We start from the raw sequence: 12,063 nt of genomic DNA on the forward strand, positions 1-12,063 counted from the left end.
GTAAGAGCACACACACATTTCTCTGCACCCTCCAAAAATGTCTGTACCAATGGAAGGTTCATGTTTATTGGCTTTTTGCTTATGATGGAAAAGATTGACTGCTGCCCCCCCTTCCTTAGTTTATTTCTTTAAACTCCTTTGTGGTTGCCTTGGACTGTACATAATTTTCTTTAAATTTCTCCCATTTAATGACAGCTTGAGCCCTTACAGCTACGATGAAGGTTGTCTCTCCAGCAGCCAGGACCACATCCCATTGGCAGCTCTGCCCCTCCTGGCCACCTCTGCTCCACAATACCAAGATGCCATTGCCACTGTCATCGTCCGTGCCAATCAGGTGTACTCTGACTTTATGAAGTCTCTGGACGGGGCTGCTTTCTCTGGCCAGGTCAGTTACTATTCTGTAAAGACCATTACATCATAGCATCACAGATAAAAACACATCTATAGTTGTGAATTAATTGTTAGAGAGGATACATGTAGGTAAACCTGAATCATAATGGATGAGTTTCTTACATTTTGTCTCCTCAGGTTTGCCTCATTGGGGACTGCGTGGGAGGAATCTTGGGGTTTGATGCTCTCTGCAGCAGTAATCAGACAGTAAATGAAAGCCAGAATAGCAGCCGCAGAGGCAGCGTCATCAGCGTACAGGTAGGAGAGTGAATATTTCATATTGTTATTATAACAAGGTGATTTATGGATATATTTTAACATGAATTGTCCCCTGTAGGACCAGGACCTTCTATCTCCTGGCATCATTATCAACAGCGGACATGGATCAGCATCTCCAACCTTGGAGGGCAGCCGCCACCTCAGTCGTAGTAACATCGACATCCCTCGTGCGAGCGGAGGTGAAGACCCAAAGAGACAGCTCCCACGCAAAAGAAGCGACTCCTCCACCTACGAAGTGGACACAATAAAACAACATCAGGCATTTCTGTCCAGGTGGGAGATATGGGTGTTGTCACTTTGTTAGTCCTTTTTTTCAGAATGTGATTTAATTTTAGTTCTACACAAGAGGAATGACTTTCTGTCGTCCTTCCAGCTTACACTCCAGTGTCTTGCGGAACGATGCGACCTCGCGCCGGTCGAGCAGCAGCACAATGCTGGACGGCAGCTCCCTGGGGAAGTTTGACTTTGACGTGTCCGACTTTTTCCTCTTTGGCTCTCCACTGGGCTTGGTACTCGCACTGAGAAAGACTGTCATTCCTATGTTAGATGGTAAGCTCCTTCATACAGTTTCTATCAATCAGAGCAAAGAGGTCGCAAAAATTAACAGTACTGTCTGTAAAAGTATAACACTTTAACATTAAAATAAGTCCAGTTAATGTAACCAATACTATATAATACATTTGTTTGACTCTTTTGAGAGAGAGATATTAAAAGAAGTTAGTGTTACACAACCTATTCATCTTTGTGGTTGTTCCTTCTCCTCTCGCATGTCCTTGGTTTGATTTCTCCCCCTAGTGGCCCAGCTGCGGCCTGCCTGTCAGCAAGTCTATAACCTGTTCCATCCGGCCGATCCCTCGGCCTCCCGCCTCGAACCTCTACTGGAGAGGAAATTTCACCTCCTTCCACCATTCAACGTGCCCCGTTACCAACGCTTTCCACTGGGCGATGGAAACTCTGCCCTCCTGGGTGAGCTCTTTGTCCCTGTGATGTGTTAATTACAGTAAATATTCAAATCCATAGACAGACACAAATAACCTGTGATAAAATGGCTCTTTTATTTCTTCCTTTTAACCTAAGAGCACATCAGCTGACACTTGAGATACTGATTGTAACCTGCTGGGCTCTTAACCATGGATGCATGCCATAGACAACACATGCCTTATAAGACGTAAACACTGTGTCAGAGAAAAATGTAACATTTTCAGCTGTTTGTGCTTCAACGTCTTTTGTGAAGCAGTTTATTCATCTCAATGTGGTCATAGTCCTGCTGGTGGTTTCTATTTGGACTGTTTATTATAATGGAGTAAGCCTTAGAGCCTCACCTTATGGCTTGTACAAATATCGCTCTAAGATTGTCAAACAACAAGGCAATTATTAAGTTAAAGAGCAGAGGTTACAAAAGAACAGACAAAAATGTTAATTACATCAAGTCGATTTCGGATGTCACCTAAAAACGTGTTCATCTTCAGGATTTTCAGTAGCATTAGCCCTTTATAAAGGAAGACAGCACTAAGACTGTAGAAGATTACAGCCCATTTCTGAGCACAGAACAGGGAACAGAGAGGAGTAGTCAAAGTCCAAAAGAAGTGGTCTCCACAAAGGGCTTGACTCTTTCTTGTCTCATGTTCAGTTCTTGCTTCATATGTTTTTGTGTCTTCCTTGTCTTCTTTCTTTCTCCTTCTCTTGGCCTCCTGTCCCCCATATCTGCGTATCTGGCTCTCTACTTCAAAACAAAAAACCACCCCACCCCACCCTCCTCTGCCCCTCCACCTCCCTCTGTAGTGGAGACAGTCCAGAGCAACACTCAGCTGCTACTTGACAGTGGGCCTCCTCTGTCCCTTCGCTGTCAGGAGACCATCAGTGAGACCTGCATCCCTGTGCCTGTGCTAAACTGGCAGGAGGGCTGCCTCAAAGCCACACCCGCCACTATGGAGTGTGTGTAGCCTTTCCCATTCACCCCACATCTGTCCCGACCGACATTTGCTGTGTTTCCTTTGTCTGTGTGTTCATCCGTCTTGTGGTCATGTCCAAGATGTTCAGATTTTTCATTGACCACACAAGCACACTAGGTCTCTGAGTATTCCCATTGCAAGGGTCAAAAACAGAGCATTGCAAATACAGCATTTGTTGTCCTTCTTAACTATTTCATAAAACAAATTTGCATCTTTGGAGAATTTATTTTCTGATTTGAAATAAAAAACAATGTAGTGCAATGGAAATACTTTGCAGAAATCTGATCAACATCTCATGTGTTAGTACGTTTCCATGTTGCCGTCACAGACTAACATCATGTTTAGTGTTTGGAGGATCATTTGTGCTTGTGCTGTGGTTTTTAAATCATTTTTTGGTGTCTCTGCATCATCTTCGTAACATCAGATTATTAGCATCACCAGAAGGTATTTCTGAGTTTCAGAGAAAGGTTTTGATGTAAACATTGTGATGTTGTGTGATGTTGTGTTGGAGCTCTGTCTGTACACCCTGAATATACTGTACCTGATTTCTGCTAGTGGTGATGGTCAGAGGTTATCTGATTTTATTAAATCTCCAGATACAATTTAGGTAAAAGCACCCTCTATTAGACGCAATACATACACACAACATGTGACTGTAAACAGATGCAGACATTTTATATTCACTCAGTGTTTTATGTATTCATCTGCTGGTCATGTTGTTAAGTTAAAGAAATCTGACCCTGGCCACTGTGTGGCTGCCTTGTGGTTTCACATGTCTTGTGAAACCATGGTGCCTGCTGTCACCTCTCCCCTCCCTCACACCACTGTGAGTTCCCCTGTACCTGTGTCTCTGTCTAATGGGATCTCCTTGTTTGGGCTCAATAGCGGATGTTGTTCAGTCTCATGGTGGTGTCTTCATGGACAGTTCGTACCCCTCATCCCCCGTAACGGGCCCCCTCTTCCGGGGCCAGCGGCGGGCCAGTGAGGTCAGCATTGCCAGCCAGGTCTCAGGAATGGCAGACAGTTACACTGCCACCAACATAGCCAACAGTAAGTGTTCTCAATACCAACCAGTGTCTCTTTCTCTCTTTCTTCCACTCACACAAACACAGTTATTCTCCCACTTTCTCTCGCTCTCAGGCCAACTCTTCTCTATTATTCTGTCTAGTTTATCCTTCCGGCTCTGCTGCATCATCTTCTCTTTCCCTCAATCTCCGTTACTCTACACACACCCTGCACCTCAGCTTGAAGCAGTCTAGTCTGCCAGGAACACGTGAAAACTCTCCTTTTTGCCATTTGTGCTGTGCTAGACCTCTCCAGTTAAAGTGCTGATGAGATCAGAGCCCTGAACAAGAGCAAGCTTAGCGCCACTTTCCACTGTCTGTCTTATTCTTACCCACTGTCTAAATGTAAATGCAATGAATGAGTGCATTTATCTAATGTTGCAATGCATGTAGACACCTGCCCCCGTCAGCCATTCCTGCATTGTCCACTCCGTACTGCAGTGTTTGCTGAGATAACAGTACTGTTTGTTTGACTGTCCCTCTTCCCCCCTCACTTTTTCACTTTTGTTACCAGAACATTTCTTTGTACCACACATTACTCAGCTGAATGGTGCTGTTTCACCACCTGTGGTGTAACCCTGGAAATGTACAAACTAATACAGATTTCTGCTCAAGCAACAACAGAAGATCTTCTGCAGCATCCTGCCTTTTTTCATCTTAACTAACATTCACAGCTCTGTTCAAATATCCTAGTGACAAACAACACATCCCATCATATCTCTTCAAACTGTTTAAACTTTCTGTTTCTATTTTATCATATTGTTTATTTCTCTTTGTTTTTTTCCCCCATAGCCAAATCATACCAGATTAACCAGTCCAAAAAACTCAGTCTTTTGTCCCAACTTGCCTTATCGTCACAAAACAAATTCTTCCTGAAAAGTCCTCCTAAGTCCCGTAAGAAAGCAGCAGCAAACCACGCTGCTGGATCTTCTGATGCAGATCTAGTGGCAGAGCTGCATTGTGAGGCAGACTCTAGTGAAGGTCTAAGTCCCACTGGCCAGTACGAGAACTGCCTGTCAGCAGGGCTGGAGTGTGCTATATCTGATCTGGTCTCGCTGGATTCCCAGGCTGAAGTGGAGCAAGGTATTTTTCTATGAGAGGGGGCTTCTGAAATCAGTGTGAGGCTACAGGCTCTTGCTTGCGTTAGCTGCTCTGTACTGCTGCTCTTCCAGAAAGCCTGTCTTTCACTTCCACTGATGGAGAAATGTATAAATCTAGATATCAGCCCTTCCTTCCAAATCTGTTACCTTTTGTCATGCCGCACTAACTCAAATAACCATTTTCAGTTTCTCATGTAATCACATGTCACTTCTAACTACCTCTTCTTTTGGAATCCAGAATCTGATTTTCCTGATATTAGATTAACATTTAACAATTGCCTTCCTTTTCCTTCAGTAGCCGAAGACTTGTTGGGAGTGGTGATGATTGTGGTTGAAGATTTTAATCAACTTTTTGATTTAGCCTCTGGGGTGTTCACAGACCTCACTTTCACAGTTTCATCTTACGTCTCCGCATTCTATTCATTCCATTCCTATCTTAGTTGCAGCACGTTGGTGGGGTACAAAGCGGCTGGACTTTGCCCTGTACTGCCCCGATGCTCTGACCGCTTTCCCCACAGTGGCTTTACCACACCTCTTCCACGCATCATACTGGGAGTCCACAGACGTCGTCAGTTTTCTGCTGAGACAGGTGAGCAACTGTTAACGATATTTGGTTACTTTTACAGCTTGTTAATGTGTAACCAGAAGTATTGAGGAAGAATTATTAAATTGTCTTCTGAAGGTTATGAGGCATGAAAACTCAAGCATTTTGGAGCTTGATGGGAAAGAAGTGTCTGAATTCACCCCCTCCAAACCCAGAGAGAAGTGGCTCCGCAAGAGGACTCATGTCAAGATACGGGTGAGCTTCAGCTGTGTAAAAAGCCTCTGTAACGACACAAGAAGAGTAAAAACAACCCTTCAGCTTGTAAACTTCTCTCCTTTCACAGAATGTGACTGCCAACCACCGGGTGAACGACGCTGTGTTCACTGAGGACAGCCAGCAGGTCCTGACAGGTCGCTTCATGTACGGCCCTCTGGACATGGTCACTTTGGCTGGGGAGAGGGTAAACACTCATTTGTCCTTAGTTACAGCAGAATTCAGTTTGATTTCAGGAATCCTGGTGCTCATTTGTTTTCACTGCCATGCAGGTTGACCTCCACATCATGACCCAGCCTCCATCAGGAGAATGGGTGTACTTTAACACAGAGGTGACCAACAGCAGTGGGCGTGTGTCTTTTGTCATTCCAGATGACAAACGTCTGGGTATCGGAGTCTATCCAGTTAAAATGGTTGTCAGGTGAGAGGAGCTTGGTACCAGACTTTCATGTTGTGTTTATGTGATTTTTCAAATGCTAATTTTTGTCTGTTGACTCTTCTTCATTCCTCAGGGGTGATCACACATTTGCAGACAGTTATTTAACAGTTATACCCCGTGGCACAGAGTTTGTGGTTTTCAGCATTGATGGTTCATTTGCTGCTAGTGTGTCAATCATGGGCAGTGATCCCAAAGTGCGGGCAGGAGCTGTCGATGTTGTCAGGTAATCAGCTGTTTTTCCTCTTCTATTTTCAAGAACATCTTTCAGGTTGAAGTTAAGACTTTCTTGTTGTATCCTTCTGTGTCTCACACCGTCACAGGCACTGGCAGGATTTAGGCTATTTGATCATCTATGTTACCGGACGTCCTGACATGCAGAAGCAGCGGGTCGTCGCTTGGTTGTCTCAGCACAACTTCCCTCATGGCATTGTGTCCTTCTGTGATGGCCTGGTCCATGACCCGCTGAGACACAAGGCAAACTTCCTCAAGTCCCTGACAGAGGTCAGACTGGGAGGAGGGGAGGACTGGTTGGGGAACTGTGTGTGGGCTTGATCTTTGCAGAATGAATAACAAATATACTTTTAGGGAGAAAAAAAAGCAACAAGACCAGCGTTATGTTCATATATGGAAAATGTTCCCCTCTTGTAGGCTCACTTGAAGATTTTTGCTGGATACGGATCAACCAAAGACATCTCAGTCTACACTTCCATTGGCCTCCCTTCTTCCCAAATATACATTGTTGGCAGACCTTCGAAGAAAATGCAGCACCAGTGCCAGGTATCATTATGAAAGGCTCACCAGAAAAACAGTTTTTTTTGCTACTTTGTCATCTGTACTCTGTATTAATAGTGTAAGTGACACATAAACTGCACAGAGGATGTCATTAACACTTTTCAAATTCTTAAATAATGATTAAAATGATTAAATGTCTTGATGTCTGGTTGACAGCTGTCTATGCTGTGATCCTCTCCACAGTTCATCACAGAGGGATATGCAGCTCATTTGTCCCAGCTGGAGTATAACCACCGTTCTCGGCCAGCCAAGTCCAGCAGCGCACGCATGGTGCTTCGTAAAGGCAGCTTCGGCCTAGGTGCAAACAGCGACTTCCTGAGGAAGAGGAACCATCTGTTGCGCACCATCTCCTCTCAGCCGGCCCCAAGTTCCCCAACAGGCAACATCCACAACAGACCGGAGCGCACACAGAGCCAGTCAGACAGCGAGCGGCTGGAACGAGAGCGGCTGGAAAGAGCTCACAGCCACAGTCAGGGAGCGACGCAGAGAAGCATGAGCATCACCGCGAGCTGCTGGGGCCGCAGCAGCAGCACCAAGCTGGAGCCAGGGGTCTTCAGCCCAAAATGAGATTAAAGAGACAATGTGAGAGTAACAGATGCATTGCTGAGACAAAGATTTAAAGAGAGAGGAACAGTTGGCTTGCACCAGATGGGAAAATACCACAAAGAAAATCAGGTGCTACAAACCACTCTACAAAACTAATGCCAGTCACATTCAACACAAAATATTTTTGGACTGGCAAAACAGGCATTTCAAGAAGCATTCTCCTGAAACAGGAACATGCACATATATATAGCTTAGGGATCCAGACTGTTTGTACTGTTTCGTAAATATTTAATACAAAGTCCTCCAACAGGCTTTTAGATTGGAGATGGTTACACATCATAGCACCCCTCTGCTGTATTCTGCAGCAAACAACACAAAACTGTTACAGACAGCTGTGCTGTAACTGACTAATGTGGCCAATGCAAGCACAACCATTACTAGAGAGCCAGGCTTTGTGTACAGTAGTTTTACAGCTGTGAGCTTTTTATGTGATAATCGGGCGTGTTCTGAAACTAGAGCTGAAAATCAGGTAAAACTGGACTAATTGTGTCTCTTTAAGCAACATGAGGAAACCAAAATTGTGAGAACTACGATGAACAACACGAAACAAGATTTAGTAATTTATAACTCTACTCCAGTCCAGTTCTGCTTTTTTTTCTACTCAGCACTCAGACACAAAGAGTTACCCAGATATTACATGAAGCAAACTGCGAAATTACCCTTTAACTATGGTTGCAGCTGAAACTGTTCCTGGGTTTTTATAGCATTTCACCACGTCACACCATCCTGAGCTGCTGTATCCTTCAGAATAGGTAATGTATGACTCAGCTATAGGGAAAACTCCTACTACTGTAAGGTTAATGTGCCAAAGTAAACAGTGTGGAATGATATGCTGTATGTGAATGGAGAGGAAGGGACTCCAGTGTAAAAAAAAGGAAGGAAGGAAGTATGTATTTGAATGCCTTAACAAGGCTTGTATATAATTGTTTCATTACAGTGCAGATCTGGTATCTGGTCCACTGAAGACCAGTTTTAAGTGTCTTCTTTACTCTGAGGGTAAAACACCCAACTCATTCAGGATATACTTTGATTGACAATGATAATTATTGTTATTTAAGATTATAGATATTTTGAAATGTATTGATTTTTGTGAACAAAATGTGTTTTAAGATTATTTTAGCAATGATGTGTTGTTGTTGTTTTTTTTTCCTTCAAACTTCGGTAGCCAAAACTCAGAGGTCTTTGCCTGGCACAGTATTGTATTTTTATTATTTTATCTTGCAGATCACCAGAGTCGTATCAACAGAACTGCTATCTTGTGTCATATATTGTACTTTGTTATTAACTATTTTGGAATTTTTTGGGGAAATGGCTTCTCTCTGGTTAAGCTGTAAATGAGGCGTTGAATGTGCTCATAGATAATCCTCCTTAGGTTAAGGTCTCTTTCTCTGTTCTGCTGCGCCTTTAGAGCAAGAACGTGCAAAATGTAAATTCTGTACAAAATGCTGTAGGAACACAGAGCTGAGACTTACATTACCGCGTTGGCCATTTCCTTCTGAAATGGATCAAGGTTTTTATGATTTTTTTTTTCATTCAGATGATGATGAATAGTCCCTCTAACAGTGTACAGAGATGACTGCAATGGACCAATATGGGCTCAGATGTAAGGGGAAACGTGCAATATTACTCAGCCGCACCATTCGATCAAACAGGCTGGTGAGGGAACGCCACCATGCATTGACAATCAGAACGAGGCACACACACATATTGAGAGAATAGCAGAGGGTAGCTCAACCTGTGTTGACGCTACTCTTTTTACAATTTTACAATTCCAGCCAACTTAACAATAAAAGCCAGATTGTGAGATGGTTAAGTACACCTAGCTTAAACAGAATGCGGTTGATTAAGCAAACAGTGGAAATAAAAGCCACCTTCATGAAGGATGTCTTTGTTGGAACACTTTGGACAGTCGTTGATTTAAGGCTGCAGTTTGCGGTGCTGCTGAATTGTTTTGTCTCTTAATCAGACATGTTGGTGTAACTCATGCTGTAATACTGCCCTTCTGTATCTTTACCTTGTTAAAATTTGGCTTGAAGCCATAACTCTTAAGAATGCTGCTGGTTAAAGATTGGCTCTGTACGTTCATGTTCATTTAGAAAAAGATGAGGACAGTCGATGCTGGAAAACACACATTCATCTAACTCTGACAACTACTGAACCCATATTCACTGACCTGAGTTGCCTGGATATTAAAATCCAGAGAATGTAAAGAGGAAGTGGTACGACGATCTGTGAAGTCTGAATACCTCTGGGCAGACGATCGATTCTGCTACTGACACATTACCAGAGGCCTTACATTTCCCTTCTCTGCCTTACATTGACCATTGTGTTGCAAGGCCTAGAATGAACTTCACAGAAAAGGGCAGACTGTTCATGCAGACTTTGTTGAAATAGGAAAAGGCCATATTTTCTTAAAAAGGCTTTGCTTTGTTTTACCTTTTTAAAGGAAATATAAAGAAGAAATCTGTTTTCACCAATATTAGGCAACCCTTCGCTGTCTCAAGCTCTGTTAATGCAATGCCACAACTGTTTCACCAACAGTTAGCACTCATAGGCTGTATATATATATATATATATATATATATACAACACCTAAAGTCGTGCTTGGAAAATATTTTAATTGTACAGGGTGTGTATCTTGTAGGGTTTTGGATAATTTCATTTTATCCATTCCTTTGTGTTTTTATGTACAGTGTATAAAGAACATATAAAGAACAACTATGTAAGTTGTGGCGTTTTTTACACACACACACAAAAAGGAGGCTAACACAAACTTTATGGGATCCACAAAGGATGATTTATTTACAGAACAAACAAAATGTGAGACGTTACAGTGAGGCAACATCTACAAGTGGGTGTAAAGTATGCAGCCAGAAGGCAAACAACAAACACCTACGTCAGCTTCTGTAGACGTTATGCAATATAAATTACCTGTTACAAATCTGAATGTTTGCAGTAACATTTGACTTTAACCTGTGTACCTCAAGAAGCCACTCTCTCCCATACACACCAATCACAGGCAGATCTTTGATATAAAATGCCAATTCCAGTTGAAAGGGTTAATCAGTCCTCTGAACAAAGGTGCCTCCCATATGGTAAAGGTTGTGTAGAGACCTTCTACCTGTTGATTCCCAGTTTTCTCTGGAAGGCGTTTCCATCTCCCTTGGTAGCTTGCTATCAGATGAACAGGATGAGTGTTTAGTGTTAATACATGATAAGAGCATGTTTGATTAAGTTATAGTTGAAACTTCCATACTCACTTTATTGATGTCTTTGTGTTTCTCTCGGCTGACAATCTCCTCTATGATCTCTCCCTCTCCTCTCATCAATCTACGAGACAAAAAAGTGAAGTTTTACTAGAGTGGAAACATTGTTATAGATATTTAAAATCTACAGCTCTGGACCTGCAAACATTGCCTCACCTGGTCCGGCCAGTTTCAGGGTCCACCACCCTGCGGATCACGCTCTGCCGGGCCTCGTACTCCTCTTTGGTGAGAGGCCTCTTAGTGGAGAGTCGAGCCTTTTGTTCATCTGTCATGACTGCAGAGGAGAGGAGAGTGTGCTTTAGAAATTCAGTTCCTGGCCCACAGTTGACAACATACATATTGTCGTACTGTTTTACAGTGTTTTAGGCCATTTAAGCAATGCTGCCAATAAAATGTTTAATCTACGGAATGTCAATTTATTTAATTTTAAAAAATACCCACAGACAGAAACACAGGAATATAAAAGTGAAAAATCAACAGTTCTTTTTAAACGTGGTGTGAGGTGGTTTTTATAAAGTCTCACCGGGACCGAGCTCCACCGCCGCTTCGTCACTCTGCCACACCTCCAGGTAAGATGGAGGTTTGTCTGTTGGACTGATAACAGACGTGGCCTCTGCCTTCTTCTTCTTTTTCTTCTCTTTCTTCTTCAACTTCTTTAACTTCTTCTCTTTTTTCTTCTGTTTCTTTAGCTTCGCCTTTTTCTTGCTCAGCTTCTTCTTCTTCTTGGCTTTGCTTTTCTTTGCCTTCTCGTCACTTGACGAGGACGACGAAGATGAAGAGGAAGATGTAGATGATGAAGAGGAGGATCGTTTTCTCCTCTTCTTTCTTTGTGTTTTCTCGTCTGAAGGAAACGCGGATAACATTATTTAGCATACACATTTTATTTCACTTTTCACTGTTAACACTGCCTATTACTGAGGTCCAAACCTTTGCTCTTGTGTGTCGCTTTCTTTGACGATCTGCTCCGACTTCTGCTAGATGACGAAGACGACGACGAAGAAGTAGAAGAAGAAGAAGAGGAAGAAGATCTTGTCCGTTTCTTCTTTTTCTCGTGTTTTCGCTCTCTGCCAGTTCTGTCGGGTGATTTGCTGCGATCCATCACAAAAGAACAAGCTCAGTGCAGATCATACAAAGTAGCTTCGCTGTTTACGGAAGTGAGCTCGTCTACGATTTCCTTCCGTCTGGAATGTAGGCTAGATTAAAGTTCCTAGTTCCTACTTTTGTTTGTAGTACTACACATGCAGTAGGCCCTACTGAGTAGGGCGATTGAATTTAGAAAATAAACCCAGCACATTATATTTTTCGTAATACCGTAATACTGTGAACGAAGAAAGGTGTTTCTTGTTCAAAGGAGCTAT

The 12,063-nt window shown here is 42.8% G+C and overlaps 2 protein-coding genes across 9 annotated transcripts in view; one reads left to right on the forward strand and one right to left on the reverse strand.

Annotated features, from left to right (window-relative positions):
- Nucleotides 1–10,154, forward strand: part of LOC114441166 (membrane-associated phosphatidylinositol transfer protein 2-like) — a 35,072-nt gene extending 24,918 nt beyond the window's left edge. For 4 of the 8 annotated variants that reach the window (XM_028413959.1, XM_028413958.1, XM_028413961.1 and 1 more), the window contains exons 11-26: nt 196–385; nt 529–648; nt 728–942; nt 1,043–1,218; nt 1,465–1,635; nt 2,452–2,604; nt 3,507–3,671; nt 4,478–4,768; nt 5,226–5,374; nt 5,468–5,584; nt 5,673–5,789; nt 5,875–6,023; nt 6,115–6,264; nt 6,362–6,542; nt 6,690–6,818; nt 7,017–10,154. In XM_028413959.1, the coding sequence (XP_028269760.1) occupies nt 196–385; nt 529–648; nt 728–942; nt 1,043–1,218; nt 1,465–1,635; nt 2,452–2,604; nt 3,507–3,671; nt 4,478–4,768; nt 5,226–5,374; nt 5,468–5,584; nt 5,673–5,789; nt 5,875–6,023; nt 6,115–6,264; nt 6,362–6,542; nt 6,690–6,818; nt 7,017–7,400 (2,857 nt within the window). In that variant the 3' untranslated portion in view covers nt 7,401–10,154. The remainder of the gene's footprint in view (nt 1–195; nt 386–528; nt 649–727; nt 943–1,042; nt 1,219–1,464; nt 1,636–2,451; nt 2,605–3,506; nt 3,672–4,477; nt 4,769–5,225; nt 5,375–5,467; nt 5,585–5,672; nt 5,790–5,874; nt 6,024–6,114; nt 6,265–6,361; nt 6,543–6,689; nt 6,819–7,016) is intronic. The other 4 variants (XM_028413962.1, XM_028413965.1, XM_028413963.1 and 1 more) reach the window with 2 other exon arrangements.
- Nucleotides 10,155–10,213: 59 nt separating this feature from the next.
- arl6ip4 (ADP-ribosylation factor-like 6 interacting protein 4) lies at nt 10,214–11,875 on the reverse strand. The gene is made up of 5 exons (XM_028413970.1): nt 11,633–11,875; nt 11,229–11,546; nt 10,862–10,979; nt 10,700–10,769; nt 10,214–10,613 (listed from the first exon to the last, which is right to left on the reverse strand). Exons 1-5 carry the CDS (start codon nt 11,802–11,804, stop codon nt 10,557–10,559), a joined length of 735 nt encoding a protein of 244 aa, XP_028269771.1. The 5' UTR covers nt 11,805–11,875; the 3' UTR covers nt 10,214–10,556.
- Between the last annotated feature and the right edge of the window lie 188 nt (nt 11,876–12,063).

This window comes from Parambassis ranga, chromosome 9 (assembly GCF_900634625.1).
Source record: "Parambassis ranga chromosome 9, fParRan2.1, whole genome shotgun sequence".
In the NCBI taxonomy this organism is placed as follows: Eukaryota; Metazoa; Chordata; class Actinopteri; family Ambassidae; genus Parambassis; species Parambassis ranga.

Coding starts and splice junctions, on each gene's coding strand:
- arl6ip4 (XM_028413970.1), bottom strand. CDS start 11,804: ATGGATCGCAGCAAATCACCCGACAGAACTGGCAGAGAGCGAAAACAC. Junction 10,770..10,861: donor CCTGAAACTGGCCGGACCAG/GTGAGGCAATGT, acceptor TTTGTCTCGTAG/ATTGATGAGAGGAGAGGGAG. Junction 10,614..10,699: donor AACACAAAGACATCAATAAA/GTGAGTATGGAA, acceptor TTCATCTGATAG/CAAGCTACCAAGGGAGATGG.